At 40.7% G+C, this 22,868-nt stretch overlaps 1 protein-coding gene across 1 annotated transcript in view; it reads left to right on the top strand.

The window, feature by feature from the left end:
• SNRNP40 (small nuclear ribonucleoprotein U5 subunit 40) overlaps nucleotides 1–22,666 on the top strand; it is a 44,253-nt gene extending 21,587 nt beyond the window's left edge. Inside the window, exons 5-10 of the mRNA XM_049878553.1 lie at nucleotides 5,434–5,556; nucleotides 13,485–13,605; nucleotides 15,408–15,490; nucleotides 16,379–16,440; nucleotides 21,116–21,219; nucleotides 22,181–22,666. Coding sequence (XP_049734510.1) covers nucleotides 5,434–5,556; nucleotides 13,485–13,605; nucleotides 15,408–15,490; nucleotides 16,379–16,440; nucleotides 21,116–21,219; nucleotides 22,181–22,230 — 543 coding nt within the window. The 3' untranslated portion in view covers nucleotides 22,231–22,666. The remainder of the gene's footprint in view (nucleotides 1–5,433; nucleotides 5,557–13,484; nucleotides 13,606–15,407; nucleotides 15,491–16,378; nucleotides 16,441–21,115; nucleotides 21,220–22,180) is intronic.
• The last annotated feature ends 202 nt before the right edge of the window (nucleotides 22,667–22,868 follow it).

Genomic DNA, 22,868 nt, shown 5'->3' with positions numbered 1-22,868 from the left:
TCTTTTGTCTGATATTAGTATAGGCACTAACTCTGTTGGTTACTGCTTGCATTAAATACCTTTTTCCATCCTTTCACTTTAAATCTATTAGTGTCTTTGAATTTAAAATGTGTCTCCTGTAGACAACATATTGTTGAACCTGTTTTTAAATCCATTTTACCAGTCCCTGCCTTTTAATTGGAGAATTTAGTCCATTTACATTTAATTTAGGAGCCCTAGTAGTACAATGGTTAACTGCCCAGCTGATAACTGAAAGCCTGAAGGTACAAACCCACTCAGCTACTCTGTGGGGAAAAAAGCTGGTGATCTGCTTCCATAAAGATTACACCTCACAACAACGTTTAATTTAATTACTGATAAGGAAGGATTTCTGCCAGTTTGCTATTGGCTTTCTATATGGCATATTTGTTTTGTTCAATTCCTCAATTACTGCCTTCTTTTGTATTAGAGGAAACCCTGGTGGTGTAGTGGTTAAGTGCTACAGCTGCTAACCAAAAGGTCAGCAGTTCGAATCCTTGGAAACCCTATGGGGCAGTTCTACTCTGTCCTATAGGGTTGCTATGAGTCGGAATCAACTGGAGGGCAATGGGTTTGGGGTTTTTTGTTTGTTTGTTTGTTTGTTTTTGTATTAGATATTTCCTAGTGTACTGTTATGATTCCCTTGTCATTTCTTTTCAGGAGCACTGTTGGCACAGTGTTTAAGCCTTAGGCTGCTAACCAAAAAGTTGGCAATTTGAATCCACGAGCTGCTCTTTTGAAACCCTCTGGAGCAGTTCTTCTCTGTCCTATAGGGTCACTATGAGTCGGAATCAACTTGATGGCAATGATGTTTTTTTGTTTTCTCATTTCTTTTACTATATACTTTTTAGTTATTTTCTTACCAGTTGCTCTTGGGGTTACAATTAACATTTTCATTTAAAACCAGGGCTTTGACCCGATTCTTCCTGGTTTAGTCGTGGCCGAGGAAGCAAAACCAGAAAAGGCCTGAATTTTTAAAATTTGGGTGAACTGGAACAATAACCGGAACAGGGAAAAGTATGGGTCAAAGCCTTGCTAGAAACCTAATCTCCCTATTAGAAAACAAATGCAACGTACATGTTGCATAGCAACCAAATCTATTGCCCACTGGATTTTGAGTAGAATCAGAAACAGTGGTGCACTACTCAAAGATGGCAGCAGACCACCTTGCTTTCAATGTGTGTCACTCTCCACAGTCCTGCCAGTAATCCAGTGTCATGCATCAGGCTCCTGAAAGTACTCACTATGCCTCTTCTAAGTTTCCCGTTCCAGAGCTCAGACCTCTAATTTTTCTTGTTCCAGTTATCATTCCCGATCACCGTAATTTTAAAAATTAAGTTCTGTTCTGATTTTACTTCATTGGCCATGGCTGAACTGGTTTGAAGCTTTGTTTGTAACAATCTAGTTTGAATTAAGGAGCACTGGTGGTGCAGTGCTCGGCTACTAACCAAAAGGTTGTTGGTTCAAACCCACCCAGCAGCTGTGCAGGAGAAAGACATGGCGATCTGCTTCTGTAAAGATTACAGCCTGGAAACCCCTATGGAGCAGTTCTACTTTGTCACATGTAGTGACTATGAGAGGTAATCAACTCGATGGCACTGACGACAGCAGTTTGAATTAATACCAATGTAATTTATATAGTATACACAAACTTTCTTCATATTTACTTCCATCCTACCCCATTGTATGTTGTTATTATTACACAAATTAAACTTTTATACATTGTATGAGCTTCAGGACAGATTCATAATTATTGTTTTATGTAGTTGTCTTTTAAGTCATAAAGGAAAAAAAGTTATGAACCAGAACTACATTAATACTGACTTTTATATTTACGTATGTAGTTATCTTTACTGTTGTGTGCTGTCGAGTCAATTCTGAATCATAGCAACCCTGTAGGGCAGAGTAGAACTGCTCCATAGGGTTTCCAAGGATTCGCTGGCTGGTGGGTTCGAATTGCCAACCTTTTGGTTAGCAGCCGAGCTTTTAGCTGCTGGGCCACCAGGGCTCCGAACTTTGCCATAGACTCTTAGTTATATTTGTCCTTTCACTCTTTACTAAAAACCAAAACCAAACCCAGTGCCGTCGAATCGATTCTGACTCATAGCGACCCTATACTAGTGGTCTTTATTTCTTCCTGTGGATTCAAGTTACTATCTAGTATCCTTTCATTTCAGTCTGAAGGACTCTTGTTGATGCTGCTGCTGTTGTTAATACACGCAGCAAAACATGCACCAACTCAGACATTGATTACATTCTTCAAGTTATGCAACCATTCTCACTCTCCTTTTGAGTTGTTCCTTTGGCATTAACATGACCTCACTGGTCTCTAAGGTTCCTATTTAATCTTTTGAGTTGCTGTTGTAATATTGCTCTCGTATAGATCTTAGAAAAGCATAATGCTCAAGGCAGACATTTTTTACTAGTTAAGCTAAACTATTGTTTGGTTTTAAGAAGACTTAAGGGGTTATTTTTGGTTTAAGGTTTAAAGATTACCTCAGAGCAATAGTTTTGGAGGGTCATCCAGCCTCCATGGCTCCAGAAAGTCAGGAGTCCATGAGAACTTGAAATTCTGCTCTACATTTTCCCCCTTTTGATCCAGATTCTTCTATAGAATCTTTGAGCAAAATGTTCAGTAATGGTATATGGGCACCATCCAGTTCTTCTGGTCTCATAGCAAAGGAGGCAGTTGTTCGTGGAATCCATTAGCTACACATTGCATATCCTCCTCCTATTCCTGACTCTGCTTCCTCTGTTGCTCTATGTGAGTAGAGACCCGTTTTTGTGCCGTGGATGGCCACCTGCAAGCTTTTAAGACCCCAGGAACTGCACAACAAACTAGGAGGTATAACAGAAGCATTACTGAAGGGTTCTTTTTAGCGTTTCTTATAGGGAAGATCTAGTGGTAATACACTCCCTCAGCTTCGTTATCTGGAAATGTCTTAATTTCTTCATCTTTTTTTTATGTGTGTGTGCTTTAGATGAAGGTTTACAGAGCAAATTAGTTTCTCACTAAACAGTTAATACCCATATTGTAATATTGGTTGCCAACCCCATAACTTGTCAACACTCTCTCCTTCTCAACCTTGGGTTCCCCGTTACCAGCTTTCCTGTCCCTTCCTGCCTTCTCGTCCTTGCCCCAGGACTGGTATGCCTATTTAGTCTCATTTTGTTTTATGGGCCTGTCTCATCTTTGGCTGAAGGGTGAACCTCAGGAGTCACTTCAGTACTGAGTTAAAAGGGTGTCTGGGGACCATACTCTTAGAGTTTCTCTATTGTCTGTCAGACCAGTAAGTCTAGTGTTGTTTTGTGAGTTAGAATTTTGTTCTACATTTCTCTGTAGCTCTGTCCAGGACGCTGTATTGTAATCCTTGTTAGAGCAGTTGGTGGTGGTAGCTGGGCACCATCTAGTTGTGCTGGACTTAGTCTGGTAGAGGCTGTAGTAGTTGTGGTCTGTTTTGCTGGATGTAAATTTCTTGGTGGATAGTTTTTGTTTGTTTTTGTTTTTTTCCAGCACTTTGACTATGTCACCCCACTCGCTTCTGGTCTCCATTTCTTTTGATGAAAAATCAGTTGTTAATCTTATTGATGGTCCCTTATACATGATAGGTCGCTTCTCATTTGATGCTTTCAGGATTCTCTTTGTGTTTGGCTTTCAACAGTATGATTTTGTTATCTTGTGATGGTTGTCTTTTGAGTTTATGCTACATGGAGGTCATTGAACTTCTTGGATGCATAGATTAATGTCTTTCATCATATTTGGGAAGCTTTTGAACATTGTTTCTTCATATATTCTCTCTGTCCCATTTTCTCTTTCTGGAACTTCCATTATGCATATGTTGGCATGCTTGACGGTGTCCCACCAGCACTCAGACTCTCTTCATTTTTCTTTGTTCCTTTTTCTTTCTGCTCCTCAAATTGGGTAATCTCAATTGAGATTAAATGTCTGGAACCAAAAATAAACTCCCAATCTTTGCAGACAGACTTGTGTGTGTGTGTGCGTGTGTTTGGGGCACACCTTCAACACTCAACCGGGCAGTTTACAGCACTGCCTTAGATTTTACTTCCTGCTTGTACACTTGAAAGTCAGCCAGAAGTGACAGCTTCGGGCCTTCTCAGGTCTCTTCTGAGTATGTGCCCAGCCCTAGGCTTGTGCATGTCTTTCTAGATTACCAGTAAAATGTGTGAGCTTTTCAAAACCTTTATTTCCAAAGCATCTTATTCCCTAGCGTTTTCTCCCAAGTTTTGGTTTGTCTATTATTTACAAGTTTATCAGCAGTGATCAGTCCCTGGAAAAGGACATCATGTTTGGTAAAGTAGAGGGTCAGCGAAAAGTAGGAGGATCCTCAGTGAGATGGATTGACACTGTGGCCTCAACAATGGGCACAGTCATAACAACGATCGTGAGGATGGCGCAGGACCGGGCTGTGTTTCATTCTGTTGTACATCAGGTCGCTATGAGTTGAAACCAACGGCACCTAACAACAACATTGTTTGCCCCAACAGTTATCCCTTGCCCCAGGCAGCAAGTGCTAATATATTTGCCTTTAAATCTGTGACAAATGATGTACCCTTCCCCCTAACTCCGTTTGGAGAGTTTTAAGTTGGGCACAATAAAGGCAAGACTATTGAGCTGGTCATTCAAAGAGCCAGAGAGTCCAAAAAAACAACCAAAACCTGTTTGAAAATGAGGTCCATTCTGCTCCTTCTGGTACTGTTGTTGTGTGTCATCTAGTGAATTCTGACTCATAGCAATCCTATCTGACAGGGTAGAACTGCCCCATAGGATTTCCTAGACTGTGATCTTTACAGGAGCAGATCACTAAGCCTTTTCTTCCATGGAGCAGCTGGTGGGTTCAAATTGCTAACCTTTTCCATTAGCAGCCAAGCACTTAACTATTTATGCCATTAGGCCTCCTTTTTGCAGTTCTCTACTTCTCCATTTCTACTGACATACCTTCCTCTATAATGTTGGGTGGGTTGGTGGGTGGGTGGGTGGTTGGTTGGTTTGGCTGGTTGGTTGGTTTGCTTTTTAATGTAGGTTGCAGTCCACTCATGAGTTAGGATCTACAGTTTGAAAAACACTGGTGTAATAGCCTTGCTGTCCTAAAAATATACAAACTAAGCAGGTAGAAGGACTGCTACTTTAAGACATGTTGATTAACTGTGTTTATTTAAACTTTAACAAAGAAGTCTGGAAATACAACTGAAGTGATTCGTTCCACCAACCTTTTCGCAGATGCTGGCAGAATTGTGGCTTCTCATGATGTATGTTACCAGAATATCCAGAAAAGCTTCTGAGTGGGGCCCTTTTTAGTGATTGCTCACCTCCACAAAGTCCTTGGACTTCAGCATGCACTGTCCAATTATATCTTAGAATGACATTACTAATAGACTCCTGTTCCTTTGTTTCAGCTTTGGGACATCCGTAAGAAAGCAGCCATCCAGACATTTCAGAACACCTACCAGGTGTTAGCTGTGACCTTCAATGACACAAGTGATCAGATTATTTCTGGTGGCATAGACAATGATATCAAGGTATGTTTGATGCTTAATCATTCCCTCTCACTTACCTCCACTCACAAGCGAATCTTTTCAAACTTCTGAGATTGTGGTAGCTTTGCACTTAATACCTGTTGAAAGGAAGATAATAACTTGGAAGGAACTTTCTCTCCTCTCCTCATTGACTTCCTAAATCAAGGATTGCATTGCAACCCATATAAATGCCCTCAGGGACCAAGCAGATAATGTGAAATCCCTGGGTGGGGACTGTGTGGAAAAGAAGAGTGCAGTTCCTGCCTAAAGACATTCAAAATCAATTTTTAAAAAATTGTTTTGGCCTAATGAGACATCTAATAATAGGAGTGAATCCGTTTGTGATTCTATACCCTGATCTCTCCATGTGGTCTTTCTTTTGGGGAATGTGAGAAGAAAGTTTTTGAAGTATATAGCTAAGCCTCCATTTTCTGTTTTGGAACAGTGAGGGGGTCATAATAATGATACCTATCTCATAGGGTTGTTGTGGGGGTTAAATGAGCTAATGCATTAGAGCACCTAACAGACTTCCTAGACATAAACCAAAAACCAAGCCCAGTGCCGTCGAGTCGATTCCGACTCATAGCGACCCTGTAGGACAGAGTAGAACTGCCCCATAGAGTTTCCAAGGAGGGTTTCCTCCTAGACATAGTAAGTGTAAAAATGGCATGGAGGCGGTATCTGACCTCCTCCAACCCCACGAAGGGGAAGGAGAACCAAGATCAACAGCCCAAGGCTGATTCCTATGAGGTGGAGGTCAGACATGCCTCCCCCCTACACCATCTCTAACAATTCTGACACCAACTGCCCCACCACAGCAGTCTCTACTGGGTTTGATAATTCATGGCAGCGGCCACATAGAACTCACAGAACATACTCACAATTAACAGGGTTTATTAGGGAAGTAAGAGTTACAGTTCAGGCTCAGGAACACTCAAGATACAGTTCTTCCATCAAGACAGCCTCTCACAGGCACAATTCTCCCTGGCTGTAGGCCTCTGCCCAAAGGCACTCATCTATCTCTGTGGCTGGGAAGCCCACCTTGCCATCTCCTGCTGCCAGGTCTCTCCTGCAGGTCTCCACTTCTTTGGTGGTGGTGGGCTCTCCCCCTCTGCTCTGGAATTGGCTCTCTTTTAAAGCAAAACTGACCAGTCCCCTTGGTAGGGCACAATTACCCGATCACACAATCACCTGGGTGGGGGTTACAAGACCATGGCTAGAAAGGCCACACACAAAAGTAATGAATCGCACCACAGTCAGTGCCAGTAAATGTGAGGTGTTATATTGGAGTTACACAATTCTTGTCTGTTTTTCGCTTACTAACTTCCTTAAGGATCTCAAAGACTTGGAACTCACCTTCTGCTTCGTCATAGTAAACATAGGTAAATACTCAACTTCCTGTGTTGCCCCTACTTAGAATCTGTACTGTATTCCCTTTCCTTGTGTCTTTTGCTGTCACTATGTGTCTTAGTTATCTAGAAATACCACAAATGGATGGCTTTAACAAAGAGAAATTTATTTTCTCACAGTCTAGTAAGCTAGAAGTCCAAATTCAGGGCGTCAGCTCTAGGGGCGGCCTTTCTCTGTCAGCTCTAAAGGGAGGTCCTTGTTATCAATCTTCCTCTGGTCTAGGAGCTTCTCAGCTCAGGGACCTTGAGTCCAAAGGCTGTGCTTTGCTCCCGGTGCTGCTTTCTTGGTCGGATGAGGTCCCAGCCCTCTGCTCACTTCTCTTTCCTTTTATCTCTTGTAAGACAAAAGGTGGTACAGGCCACACCCCAGGAAAACTCCCGTTACGTTGGATCAGGGATATGACCTGAGTAAGGGTGTTACATCCCAACCTAACTCTCTTTAACATAATCTTGTCTTGCCTCATTAACCACAGGCAGAGATCAGGATTTATAACACATAGGAAAATTACATCGATCACAAAATCCCAGCCACACAATACTGGGAATCATGGCCTAACCAAGTTGACACATGTTTTTGGGAGCCACAGTTCAATCCATGACGCTATGGATGAGGCATCCTTGCTTTTGTCTAAAGGCAGTCCTTTAAATGGAAGGATTTCAACCCTTCTTTCCTTCTCAGGGACCTCACACCATCAATTTTTCCAGCTCCTATTTTCAACCTCTTCCTCTCTTCTGGTTGGTGGTTCAAACCCACCAGCAGCTCCACAGGAGAAAAGACCTGGAGATCTGCTCCTATAAAGATTACAGTCTAGGAAACCCTATGGGGCAGTTCTGTGCTGTCATATAGGATCACTCTGAGTTAGAATTGACTTAGCGGCATAAAACAACAACAGTGTCATTTTACAGATGAAGAAACTGAGCTAGAGAAAAATACAACTTACCTTGCGTTATACAGCTAATAAGTGATGGAATCTCAATTCAAAACCCAAATAGTTTGGTTCTATAGTCATGCTTTTAACCTCTGCGATAAATCCCCTGAAGATTTTTCTGCATTGCCTCTTTTCCCTACCTCCCATTCATTCCTCAGTTCTTTATCTCCTCATCACTCCTCAGCATTCTGGCTCTATCTCCATCGTTCCCATTGAATCTGTTCCCTTCCAGGTCACCAGTGATCTCTGTTACTAAATCCAGTAGATGCCTCTTAGCCCTTTTTTTTTTTTTTTATGTGACCAGCATTTGACCTGACCTGTCTTTCCTGAGTTCTTTGACGACATAACTTTTCACCCCAGCACCTTCTCAAATGCTTCTACAAGCTACTCCCTCTGTGTGTTCTGTGAATGTCATTATTCCCCAGCATTCTTTCCTAACCACTCTTCTCACTATATACATTTTTCCTGGACAACGTCATCAATTTCCATGGCTTTAAGTGCCAGCTCTGTGGTGCTGACTCTGAAATCTATATTCCCAGCCCAAATCTTGAGCCCCTATGTACAACCAGTTACTCAGCATCCCCCACTTGGTTATCACATAAGTACCTCAGAATCCACCATTTCCAAAATTAAACTTATCTTCCCCTCCCTTTTCCCCCATGTGACTATTTGGAGAGTGTGGACTTAAGAACATAGGGACTTAGATTATCTTAATAGCTTGTGTAGTATTTCCCAGAGTGAAGTTTGGGGACCCACTGGCATCATAATCACTAGAGGGCTTCTTATGCAGATCAAAGTGAGTTAGTATCATCAAACTATGGTAATTTTTATACCTTTTAAGATATATTTAAATGTACATAGTGAAATTAACTTTCTTTGGTGTATAGTTTTATGAGTTTTAAACTTGCATAGAATCATAGAACTACCCTAAACAAATACAGAAAATTCCCATACCCCAGAAATTCCATAGTACTCCTTTTTGTAGTCAAACCTCCGCATGCCTAACCCCTAACAACCACTGATTTGTTCTTTGTCCTCATAGTTTTTTTCTTTTCCAGAATGTCATGTAAATGGAATCATACAGTACCTTTTGAGGCTAGGTTTTTTTTGTTGCTGTTGTTTGTGTTTTTACTTCAAGAATATGATGCCCTCTTCTCCACTCTGTTTAGAGACTCACCTAGAAATACGACTCTTGTGCTAGTAAATAGTAAAGTCTTACCGCAAATAGTGCGACTTATTCCTGGATTCTTTATCTAGTCTGTTCCTGGGCCTTCTGTAGACAGATACACTCAGTGCGTTTCTAGTCCTGAAGGTATACCCAGCCCCCTTTTAGGATTTGAAGGTTTTCCATATCTTCTCAGATACACACTATATATCTACTTAGGGTAAGTGATTTCTGTGGATTTGTTGACATACACCGATTTTACTCTCACGGGGATATCACCTCATGGAGAGGTGTAAATACAGCCTCATATCTACAGAAGTTACGTACAGCACTACCTTTTCCTAAAGCCTCGTCCTTCATAATTCTCGGGGATGTCCGCTGACTCTAGTTTTATAGAATTTGGTGAACTAATTCCTGGTTATTCTCTATAAGTTACAAGTTTACATCTTAGCTTCATAGTCTTTTTCTTTCCAAATTAAAAAGTGTTTAGTTCAGCAAGTGGGAGTAGGGAATGAGATGTATGTAAACTTATATGTGACAGACTGATTGGATTTGTGAACGTTCTCTTGAAGCTTAATAAAAGTTAATTAAAAAAAAAAAAAGTGTTTAGTTCTCAAACATTCAGACTTTTCTGCCAGGGCTTCATTTTCAAGGATTGTTTTTGTAAGAACTGCACATGGTGCTCCAAAGACTCTGGCATCCTTGTGGTATACCTGATCAGGATCCCTACCTCCTCTCGTCGGCACTGGGAGCTCCCTCTTTGTGCACTGCAGAGTGTATCCTATTGTCCAGACTAAAAATCAGTGTAGACTTCTGGTTGGCTTATTTATTTACCCTAAAAGTTTTGCAGAGATGTAAAAATTGCATTTAAATGTATATTTAACAAATGAACTTTATTGAAACTAAAATCATATAAAATTAAGATAATCGTTTATTACAATATAAATGTTTTCCATTATAAAAGTAATAATTTATTGAAGAAATTTTGGAAAATGTAAAAAGAAAAATAATCACTTGTAATCTCATCATCTACATTCAGCAGTACCTATTGAAATTTCAGTGTGTTTCCTTCCATCTTTTTCTGAAGATAGTATTTCGTATGTAAACATGTTAATATTCACATTTCAGATAAAATCTTGTATGATGCTTTTTTTTTTTTTTTCTTCTTAATGTCATGTAGTTAGTTCTTTTGGAATCCCCCTGCCCTAGATATTCCCATGGCTGTGTCACTCCTGTCTTCCAGTCTCAGCTCGTGTCTCTTCAGAGAAGATTTCCTAGGCCCTTCTTCTAGTTGCTCTCTGGTACATCACTCTTATTTTTTCACAGTGCTATAATTAGGATCATGTTTCTGGTTCTGCCACTTAATTGCTAGCTGTGTGACCTCGTGTGCCTACTATATAATCTTACGCTAGGAACCTGTGAGATCGTTTCAGAATTTGTCTTCTCCCTATCTGACATTCTGTTCTTACATACTAAGTGTCTTGAGAGTAACAGCAGCTGGACCCAGAAGAAGTGTTAAGTGTCTCAGGCTCTCATAAATTTCTTTTAAATTGCAAAGGAGAGGCTCTTTTTCAATCAGAAGTAGACTCAGGGAATGTCAAACCTGAAAGAGACCTTAGACATTTTCTAGCCTGTCCCTTATTTTATAGATAATCAAAGTGAGGCCCTAAGAGGTTAAGTGATTTGGCTAAGGTCACATAGTCACTTGGTCAGTGGTGTAGCCCAGATCAGAACTTTATCTCCAGAGGAGCCAAAATTGTTCCCATTCTGTCCTGTTCCCTCTAGTCAAATAACAAGCAGCTTTTAAGCACTTACCAATCTTGAGCACTTGGTTGACACACCACTACACGGCCTCGCTACATAAGGAAGTACTCCTAAAAGAGCTTGTTTTTTTGTTTGCTTCTCAGTCTATTTCACATAGCACTGTCTGTTCTAAGAAATGAGGAACACACAGGGAACGGGACCCCTTTTAAAATATAAGGTGAACACACTCTGTGTATGTTCGTTATTAAACATGATGTTCCTGTCGTTCTCTTGGAACTTTTTACTGGGGGCAAGATTGAAGAGTCAGGAAAATGATAAAAGAAGAAAATATTCAGCTGCTTGATGGCTTGAAGACCTAGCTGGCAGTTGCTTGGCATTTCTTGTAATCCAGAGCTCTAGTCAGAATTGAAGTTTAGTTGTTTTTTGTTTAGTGTTTTTGTTTTTTAATGTAGCAGGTAAGAGGATAGAATAGATACTCACTGATTTCCCAGCCTCTGGTCTCATCCTTTAAAATATTCAGGCCAGAAAGATCTTTGTAGAATACAGATCTGACCAGTTCATTCCCCTACCTTAAACCCTCCTGTGGCTCTTCAGTGAAAGTGGTTAAGATAAAGTCTGAGCTCTATAGCTAGGCCTTGAAAATCTTTCATGAGCTGGCCTCCACGTGCCTACCTCGCAAGCATCATCTGCTGCCACCCCATGCCTCATTCTGTATAGCCCCCAGCGTTCTCATGCCTCTGCTTTCACACAGTACCTTTGCCTGGAAATCCCCTTCTACTTTGTCTAAATAAAACATATCCCTTCCTTCCAGACCCTGCTTATATGCTTTACTCTCTGAAACCTTTGCTTTCTTACTTCCATCTCTGTTCCACAGGAGAGTTAATCCCTCTGCCAGCTACTACTTTACCTGGTACTGGCCTCATCACTTGTTTATATGTTTGTTTTCCTTACTAGACTGAAAACTCCTTGAGAGCAGGGACTGTGACTGTTTTCATCTCCAACAGCGCCTGCCCAAATATTCACTGAAGAGCTGATAAGGGCAGTTGCAAAATCTTTTACTTTAATTCGTGCCATACTCACTCTTTCTGTGGCAAATCCCAGATGTGTTCTGGCCCTGCACAAACAAGGGGTGCAGGCGGTAAGGAAGAAAGTCTGGAGATAGCACACGAGTGCTGTGGAAGATGGCGGATTGCATTCTTTTGTAGTTGTTGCAAAGCTGAAGATTTCAACAGTGCCTCCTCTGAAGAGGGAGAACAGCTTGAGCAAAATGTCAGCCATTTCAGGCATTCCTGATTACTGAGGCAGCAAACATCCTGACACAGAAATGATTGTATATAAAGTGTGCTGGGCTCCACACATGAATGATTTATTGCTGGGAAAAGTGGAGTTGTCTGCCTTATGTATTGCTTTGACATACAACACCTAGTTCCTTTCTGGATGAGGGAAAGTGCCTTGCTTAAAGGCATAGAAAAAAAAATCTTTTTCACTTAGAAAACTACATGGCAATATTAAATAAAATTTGGGGAAAGTTTTGTATAATAGAACGACCTTAACAGAATTGCTGTTCTATTTTCATGTGACATTGCGGACCATTTCTCTCGGCTTTAATATGTTTTACATAGTTGTAATCTATGTAAATATGAATATGAATACTGTTTGGTATTTTCCTTTCTTGCTTAATAGCTTATTACATAAACATTTTTATATTTGGTCTTCAGAGTTATTTTTAGGAGCTGCATAATAATAGCTAAGAGTTATTGAGGGCCTGCTCTGTGCCAGGCATATGCTAAGCATTCTATTCATAGTCTTCACAATGGCCGTAACAAGTAGGTGCTGTTGGCCACATCTTCCAGACCAGCAACTGGTCCCAGAAAGGTTTAGTGGCCCAGTGACACCATAGCTCTAAGCAGGAGACACCAGTTCATTCTTTCTACTCTGCTATGCCATCTCCTCCATGAGAACTCGTAGTATTACAGTGTGTTCATGATCCATAACTTACTAAGCCATTTATTTTCCCTGTTTGACATTCAGGTTATTTCCAGTTGAACTGTTCATCCTGCCTTTCCTACCCAGGCAACAGTGAATCTATAATAACTTATTTGTCTTTTAATGAAAATGTTCTTCCATATACATCCATGCACATACACATATACATACAGTAAAGGAAAAATTGTAAGCATCTGTGTTTTTGCATGTTGCCGTATAATTGTTGTCTGTGTATACACATTTTACATGTAATGTTGACGCCTTTTTCAAATGACATGTTTATTTTTAAATGGTTTTAATAATTTATTTTCAGTGGTTAACAATCATAACCTAAGTGTTTTAAATGCTAGTTTTTTCTTCAATGCCTAATATATTTTGTTATGATTTGAAAATAATCTGTTAATTCTGTCATTCTATTTTGTTAAGCTTTATCTTAATATTTGGCATTCATTAGGTTTATATCTATCTAGTCAAACACAGTAACTTTTGGCCTCCTATTTAGAAAGGTAAGGGCTCTTCTTCTTTGACAGAAACCCTGTATTTTGTAATAAAGTAATAATTGGCCCAGAGCCAGACTAAGAAGAGCGGTCAGTTTCTCCACGCAATTGACTGTTGAGTAACTCTTTTTCTCTGCTGTTCTTCAGTTTGATTTCTGGGAGCACCTTTTTGTCTTTGCAGGTCTGGGACCTGCGCCAAAACAAGTTAACGTACACCATGAGAGGCCATGCAGATTCAGTGACTGGCCTGAGTTTAAGTTCTGAAGGCTCTTATCTTTTGTCCAATGCAATGGACAATACAGGTAACTTTGGAGAGGAATACTCTCCCAGTGCTCAGTCAATATCAACCCTAAAGAAAGTGGGCATTGGGTGGTAGAAATGTGTGCCAGGATAAATGAGGGTCCATGGAAAGAGTCCCTTGATACGTTGTAAAAAAAGTTTTAGACCAGGTAGTCAAGAAATCAGGGTTCCAGACCCAGATCTGCCAGCTAGTCCCTGAACAGCTTTGCATATAACATTTATTTTCTCAGGGCATCAGTTTTTACACTGTTAAAGTAAGACAATTGGACTTCACCTTTAAGGTCTATTTAAGCTCTGGCATGCTATAAGCGCAAGGCAGTAGATCCACACAGGGTACAAGAAACTCTTAGTGATTAGTTTATCGAGAAAAATGAATCTGGAGATGCCATACAGTGCAGTTCTAGGGCATTTTCAGAGAGCACCAAGCTTAGGTGATCAATAGGCCTGTTGATATCTCAGTTGTGCCTGTTCTGCCAGAATGTCTTCCTTCCCCACTCCAAAAACATTGGTGTCACAAGAGGTCCTCATTAAAACATCCCAACATTCTGAGTTTATACACAGACACACATGCTTCGGGCCTTTGTTGGTATTTGAGTTGTAGGGTAGGAGGATGAGTTTACTACAGAAAAAAAAAGGAAGCTGACTTATTGGAATATATACTTAATGTTGGGAAATTCGGAAACACCCCCTGGTACACAATCTCACAGAATTGTCTGGAACTAAAATGCACTTTACTGACATTTTGTAACATAAACACAGTGTCTAGCACTCAATGGATGCTCAATAAATACTTGTTGAATGAATGAACATCCTTACCTTCTTACTGTATCCTCAGCTCAAAGCAAACTTTCACGCATAGCTTTGCCTTTTTATGCCTGTCTGACCCCAAAGGCTGGTGTTATTTTTTTCATTCTCAAATAAAATATTACTCAGATTCCACAATAGGTACAACTTCAGTTCAACAGCTATACCTACTGCTTACAGCGGGTGTTTATACATGTATCCTGTTTTCAGTGGGTTACCATTGACCAATTCTAGCATTGTTCACGGTGAGGAAAGATAAGATTCCATAAATAGTTATTAAAATAATTAAAAGAATTTCTTGTTGTGGTTGCATAATAAAATGATAAATTCTTTATTTCCGCTGTTGCTTCCAACCTTTTAGAGCCCTTTCACATACATCTCATTTGATCCTTAAAATACTCTTTTTTTTTAAAAAAAGAAGAATAGGTGGTATTCTCCCCATTTTAGAGAGGAGGAAACCAAGGCATAAAGAACCTCACTGTTTATCTGAGGTTTAACTAGTGCTCTTTTGTTATATTTGACTGTTCAAGTTCAGACTGTCAAGTGCAACATTAGGGAAAGGTCACTGCTAAGTGTGGTATTTATGGATTGATTGTCACAGTGGTCAGCGGTATTTAGAGGGTCATATTGAAGCTTTGCAGGATGTGACTGAGTTGACAGAGGAGGAATCATTACAAAATGGTTTGCTGAAATTAGTGTCACACTCAACGTTTTCCCACTGCGAGTCCCCAGCAATATGTTTTACTTTTCCCTCCTACTCCTCAGCTTGCCTCTGTGCCTTAGCCCCTATTGATGGGACTTGGATCCATTTCATTCCCGTTAGAAAAAGAAAAAAACCTTACCTGGTGGCAAGTGGCAAGTGCCTCGTGTGCCATGCTGGATCTCCTCCAACCAGGAAACAGCATCTGTTATTGACATAACATTAGTTTCAAGTGGGTTCTCAGGAGGCTTCTGGCTGATAGCTGTTTAGGTGGTTTGTTCGTGTGGATTCTTTTTACAGTGCGTGTCTGGGATGTCCGGCCATTTGCCCCCAAAGAGAGATGTGTGAAAATATTTCAAGGAAATGTGCACAATTTTGAAAAGGTGAGTTCCGCATGGCAAACAAGGTGGTGCTAAGAATAGAGAGCAGTAGCTCTGCTAAGAAGAGGCTGTATTCCAGTAAGGCTGTTCTTCATCAAAACTCTTCTTGCCAGAAGTAAAACTAACAGAAGCCTAGGGAAGAAGGCAGTCATATAGGTAGTCATGGGGCCAGCCCTCAAACTAAAAACTCTGACTTTAGTCCACCCTCAACAAGACACTCCTATCCCTTTAATTCCTTGGAAACTTTGACCCTCAGATCAGTGTCCCATGTGAGATCCAGGCTCCCATGACTGTTACCCAGATGGTCTCCCTTAATCTCCCAGTGACCAGCTGTTAGAGTCCTGAGACTGCATCCTCCCTTCAATAAACCTAGTTCTGAAAGACAGAAATTTTTTCCAAACCTTCAAATTCCCAAGACAGCTCTATTGAAAGTAGCTTTCCCCTGGTATAAATCTCTGTTGTTAGTAGAGATGTTTTTTTCATTTGAGAGCTCCTTGAAATTCAGTTTCACTTCATAAATCAAATCTTATTTTGGGGGGGGTTTGGTTATATTTTCCTTCAAGATAAACAGAAAAAAAAATGTAATGAGGATCAAGGTAAGTGCAGCAAAGGGAACCTCCGTTTGTAAACAGAATAAAATTTTGTTGCCAGGTCCATTGTTATTAACTATGTGTTAAGCGTTTTCTACAGATAGTTTTTATATGGTGTGAAATAACAAAGTATGCTGTTTTGGGCCACAGAATGTAAGATAATTGCTGATCATCTTTCTGGGAAGAATAATTAAAACTCTACCTAAGAAATTTAAAGTCTCTCAGTGATTCTGTAGTCTAGTAAAGAAGGGTTTCGGTGTATTGCTATATTCAGTGGATTCCTGCTTATCCATCATTGCAGAATCTTCTTAGATGTTCTTGGTCACCTGATGGAAGCAAAATAGCAGCTGGCTCAGCGGACAGGTAAGGATTACTGGGTGTGGGGTAAAGAATGATGGAGCTATGCAGGTATCTTATGTTTAATACACGAAGTACGGATACTAAGCTGGAGCAGACCTAGAGTTAGAGCTGTATTCAGAGATGTAGAATGAAGGGTTTAAAGATCATGTCGGGCAAACACTTCATTTCTATCCCTTTGGATGCATTTTAGACCTGAAGGGTAAATATTTTGTTTCTGTCGAATTCCCTTTGCCACCAAAATAAAACTCAGATTCGTAATCTGGTACTGGTTTCCCTTATCAGACCCATCTCCTGCCATACTTCAGTCCATTCAAATACATACTGAGCACTCACCTCCCCACTGTAATCACAGTGCTTCGTTGACGTGGAACTTTTCCTATGCCAGCTCACTTGTGTGTTCTCACCTCCGGAGCATCTCTCATACCTGCTCTTCTCCATTATCCAAACTCCTACATGTCTCTAATATCCACCTCAATGTTATGTCCCTGATCCTGTCTCCCCGCTACCTCTCAGGCAGAACCAGTTGCTCTTTTTTTCTGTGTTGCTTTCACACTTTACACAGCTAAACTTTATTAACATATATTACATCTTACAGTCAGACACAGTGGGGAACCTCCACTGAATTATTTACTCCTAGCGGTCAGGGACTCGGTCTCAGTCATCTTTGAACCCAGGGGAGTGCTTGACAATACTTGACATATTCTTGGCACTTACTGAGTATTGCATGAATGAGTTCCTGGCTCAAGGATGGCAGTCAGATTTTACCTTACCTATCAGCTCAGCTGTTGGTGATGACTGCCTTTTGTTGAGTATGAGTCAGAGGTAGATCGGGGTCAGCGGGAAAAGTGCTGTGATTGCTGAGTGAGGGCATGGCAACTTGTGGGTTAGGTGTTTTCCAACTCTGAGCTAAGAGACTGTGAGGCCTTCTTAAATGCAAATTTAAACTGACACACTCATTATTTGATGAACTACAAACATAGGGAGAGAATTCTGTCAGGATGCTGTTGTGTGTGTTCTGTCCTTGGTGACCTGTACTTGGGAGGGATTCAGAGGTTGAGTAGGATATCCAGGTGCCAGGAGTGATAGACTACAAACATGAGACGGTAAAGAATGGTGACTCTCACTGATGGCGAATCCTGGGTTTAGCTATATTAGGAAATATCTTGATCCTTTTGAGCTTAACTCCGTTTTTCTCCCCTTTACTGATCTCCTGCTACCTACCAAAACAAGCACCATTCTGTCACCAGGAACCCTTTCCTGGGCTAGCTAGGGTTTTCAGCATATTCCAGGGCTTTCGCCTATTTGGGCTCTAATACAGTAAGTCCCCGGCTTACTAATATCCAACTGATGGACAGCTTGTCCGTGCCCTTTAGTGTTAGGTAAATTTGCCCTCACTTTGAAATGATTGAACTGACCCCTGCTTACACCAGATACGTCATCACAGTCACCTTCACTTGCTGCACGTGCAGCTTTTACATCTTTGGAAAGGCTTCAGGCTTTTTCTCACACTGAAGTGGGGCTAAGTGAGAGCAAGAGGCACCTGTCCCTGCTGAACCTGCAGCCTCGACTTAAAGACACACTTAGGAATGGACCTCGTTGGTAACCCAGGGGCTGCCTGTGCCGCCATGGGGAAGGCTCACTTTCATTCTCTCCCTCCTCTTCCTATTTGTGAACAATGCTGACGTACTTGGATATGCCAGGGCCCTCCCCCCTCCCCTGACAAGTTTAATGCCAGGAAAAATGAACAAGTAATCAGGTATTTTCTGGAAAAGAGAGTCCAGGTGAAGCAGTGCCACATTGATGTTTTAAGTACTGGTGGCTTAGAGAGCTGCCCTCAAAAAGAAAAGGATTTTCAGTTATCAGGTTACTAAAGAAGACCTTAAGAAACAGGTCCACAGATGAAGGTATCTTGAATTCTGACTGAGTAGGAACAATTCTTTTTATGTAATTTTCAACAAAGATGAAGCTTTTAAATTACATTTGCTTAATAAGCTTTTCTTCTGACAAGAGCAGTTTGTTTCTGACATTGGCCTTTTCCGATTTGCAGTGTCCTCTCTACCCCCTTACCCTTCCTACTGTTCCTTTAAAGTTTACATGTGCAAGTATGGCTCTGGTCTGGGGAAAGCCTGCCTGTCTACCTGCTGGGGGTTGACCAGTTTTCACAGGCCACCTCGCCAATTAGCCCCAAGTCGACAGTAGCTCTGTTACATAAGGAGCCTGGTTCCTGCTGTAGGTTGTCATGCCAGAGTAAGAAGAGGACAAGGAACCCCTCTAAATTTAGCATGTAATTGGCAGCCATTGAGAGTGAGGCCTTGAAGTAAGCCCTTGGAGATCTGGGGTTCTACTGGCTTTTATATGCCTGGAAAATGTATCCTTCCTTCTCAGCAAACTGCTTTTCATCTTGGCCTGGATTTGGCAAATTTCTTCTCTCTACTTGCGAATCACCTCCTCGTATTCAGACTTGAAACCCTTCAACAATTCTATCAAGGACTGCAGGAAGACACCAGTCTCTGCCATGAGTGATTTATTCATCTTTGGACTTCATGTGATTTTGTTTTGATAATCTATTCACCTTAACAATAGCTACCATTAGTTCTGTGTGCCAGGCATTTTGCATATATTATCTCATTTATTTCTCTCAGCAAACTGAGTTCAGTATTGTTTCCATTATTATAACAAAGGAAAGAGTAGCTCAGAGAAGTTAAATGTCCTAAGTTTACTTAGCTAGTGACTTGCCGCACTGAGATTTGAACCTAGGCCTTTCTGACTCCGGCGCCTACACTCTTTTGCCATGCCTTACTTCCCTTAGCTGTATTAACGAGGTGTTGTTTGTGCGTGGCAGGAGAGGAGACAGTAGGAAGGTATGCACGTCAGAGCCAAGGAGCCTGTGGACAGATGGGGCTCATGTTTCTCTTCCATCTTGCTTGGACCCTTTGGAGCCAAGCCCTTGAGAGCTAAATAGTATAATTAAGAAGCCCTTGCTTATTTGCATTTTAGACCAAAAATATGTTGGATCAGAGCTAGGTGTTTTATAATCAAGCTCTGGTGAGTGTACTCTCTCAGGTGTGGACTGAACAAAACAAATATGTAAATAATTTTTATAACCTGCTTGAAAAATACCAGCTCCTTAAAGTTACCAACAGGTTATTTTTGCATAGTCATATAAAGATAATGTCTCTTTATTTTAACCTTCAGCTAAAATGACTCAAGCAAGATTGAGCATCAAAGGAATTTTTTTTCTTTTTGGCCAGGATGTTCGAGGATGGTGAGAGAGAGAGAAAGGACAATGCTGGAATATGTTAAGACTTCTAGTCTGAATTTAGTTCTGCTGCTGAGTGACTGATGAGCTGTGTCACCTTGGAAAAGTCACTGTACCTTAGTTTTCTTATCTATAAAATGAGGGGTTTAGATCTGCTGATTTCTGTTGGCCCCTTCTCATTCTAAAACTCTGTGTTCTTTCAGCCCGTGAATTCAGTGCAAGATTTGGGCTTGGGCTATGTTTATGTTGCAGAAATCCCTGTTTCTCTCTGAACTCTGTGGTTTAGATGGATCTGCAACATGTCATGAGTTGGGTTACTTTAAGACAATGAATATGAGGTTAACGCAGCCTAATTATACTGAATACTCTTTGAAGAAGGTCTGTTTGGGGCCCATAGGACAAACTATTTGTCTCGCCATATCCTTTCTTATTTCAGAAACTTTTACTTGAAAATACCGGTAATGTTTATATTTTTAGCTATTCCTATTTCCTCGTTCAGTAGCTTAAGGGCAGAGTCCATGTCTTTGCAAACCCTATTCCTCATTTCTAAAAGCAAGGCACAGCTCAATAAATGAGGAGTGAATAAGTAAATTGTTGCTTCCATTTACTTTTAAAAAGCTATGCCTCAATATTCAGCCATAAAGAGAAATGAAGTTCTGCTACATACTACAATATGAATAAACCTTGAAAACATGCTAAATGAAATAAGTCAGACACAAAAGGATATATATTGTATGATCTCCCTTATATGAGATATCTAGAATAGGCAAATGCATATAGACCAAAGTTCATTAGTGATTACAAGTTGCTGTTGAGGGAGTGGAAAGGGGAGTGGGGAGTTATTACTTTAGGGATACTCATTTTCTATTTGGAGTGATAAAAAAATTTTGAAAATAAATACCAAACCAAAACCAAACCCATTGCTGTTGAGTCGATTCCAACTCATAGCAACCCTATAGGACAGAGCAGAATGGCCCCATAGAGTTTCCAAGGAGTGACTGGTAGATTCAAACTGCCAACCTTTTGGTTAGCAGCCATAGCTCCTAACTACTGCACTATCAGGTCTCCTTGAAAATAAATAAACCAAAACCCATTGCCATCAAGTCGATTCCAACTCATAGTGGGCCTACAAGACAGAGTAGAACTGCCCCATAGGGCAGGTGGATTTGATCTGCCAACCTTTTGGTTAGCAGCCGTAACACTTAACCACTACTCCACCAGGGTTTCCTTGAAAATAAATAGTGATGACAGTTTACAGCATTGCAAATGTAATTAGTGCCACTGAGTTTATACTTAAAAATGGTTAAAGTGACCATATTCTTTGTTACATATATTTTACCACAGTAAAGTCTTTCTGAAAATCCATGCCTGTGCCCTGCTGCCAGCTTTAGGCCTTACTTTTGTCCTGATACTTTGCAGGTTTGTGTATGTGTGGGATACCACAAGCAGAAGAATTCTGTATAAGCTGCCCGGCCATGCTGGCTCCATCAATGAAGTGGCTTTCCACCCTGATGAGCCCATCAGTAAGTCGGTTCTGACTTGAGGGGAAAGGGAAGCTGTGGGAATATTCCTAGAGGGGTCCTGGTAACACAGAGGCGGAAGTGGCCATCTGTCTTACATAGTTTCCATGCAAACAGTCTTTACAGGTATCGTTGATAGCCTTGCCATGTTGTTTTCAGTGGTGAGGATAAGAGCAATGTTTAATTTTTTTTCTCCTTCTCAAAGAGAATTTGGTTAGTATATTCATTTCTAGTTCTTTTGTGTTCACCTGCTTCAAGCCTATGTTTTAATGATGGGTTTGCATAAAAGAATGATGTTTCTTAATATTCAGATATAAATTGCAGATTTACTTAAATTTTATTGGCTGGCTAAACCAAATAATCTAGGACCTTGAATTTAATGAGAATGTTTAGCTTTCTCCAGGACTAAGTATAATAACCAGAAACACATTTACAAAATATATGGCATAGACATTGATTCCTCTCCTCTAGAATGACTAAGAAGGTCTTTTTCTTAGGGCTTGACTGACAAGTTGTTGTTAGTTGCCATTGAGTCGATTCCAACTCCATGTGTGTAGAGTAGAAGTGCCCTTGGGTTTTCAAGACTGTGACCTTTCAGAAGCAGATCACCAGGCCTGTCTTCTGAGGCACCTCTGAGTGTGTCCGAACCACCAGTCTTTCACCTACTAGTAGAATGCATAACTGTTTGCGCCACCCAGGGACTCCTTGACTGACAAGGGACATCAGGAATTAGAGCCTGATGATGTATTTCCCAAAGCACAGTCACCCTCATGGTTTTGAGAGGGCTTGGATTGAAAAGCCAGACTATAGTTTCCAGTGATTGGTGTTTAGGAGGAGGGGGATTCAAGTTAAATCCAACTGCTCTTCTATACCAAAATTAGCTCTTGACATAAGAGCCCTTGAGTACCAAGTCTCCTCGAGCCTTCATTATTTCCAGTTATCTTCTCTGTTCTATTCACCTCAGTTCTCTCAGCATCCAGCGACAAGAGACTGTATATGGGGGAGATTCAGTGAAGATACGGAATGGAAGACTCCAAGGCGGCTTGACCTTAAGACCTCAGACTGTATAAGTGGCATCAAATGGTGCCCAGGCCAGCATCCTCCCTTCAGACGAAGACTGTTACTAGCAAGGAACAGAGGAAGAGGTGGCCATATTCTAATGACCACATGGATCCCCTGTCACCAGGATGATTAAGGCAAGATTCCAGTGGCTTCTAAAAACCACCTGCCAGATTTTAGGGACTGATTTTTGTTTTGTTTTATTTTTTAAATAAAACTTCTTTAAAGGGACTGACATTGGTTTGTAATTTCCTGTTTTCTAATCCAGACTGAAGACAGAGAATGTAACTGAAATTCGTTAGCTTTTTTTTGGTTGGGGATTTTTTTTTTAATTCAGTAACTGGCTTGTATGATATTTTCTTGCTGTGTTTCTCCAAGTCATTTTGTATTAAAAGCCAAATAGATGTCTTTTTACAACAGTCATGTGGATTGGATTTATTGCTGTCTTTTCTTTGAAGCTTGATCACTATAAACCAGACCAAGGCATGATGTGGCAACTTCATCTTCTAAGAGCTGTTGACTTGGGTTTTTTCCATTTTCTCTGTTTTTGGGTTTACTCACTCCCATGAAAATAACGGACAGAAAATAATTAT

Source organism: Elephas maximus, chromosome 3, assembly GCF_024166365.1.
Source record: "Elephas maximus indicus isolate mEleMax1 chromosome 3, mEleMax1 primary haplotype, whole genome shotgun sequence".
Taxonomy (NCBI): Eukaryota; Metazoa; Chordata; class Mammalia; order Proboscidea; family Elephantidae; genus Elephas; species Elephas maximus.
This window is presented reverse-complemented; position numbering and strand designations above follow the sequence as displayed.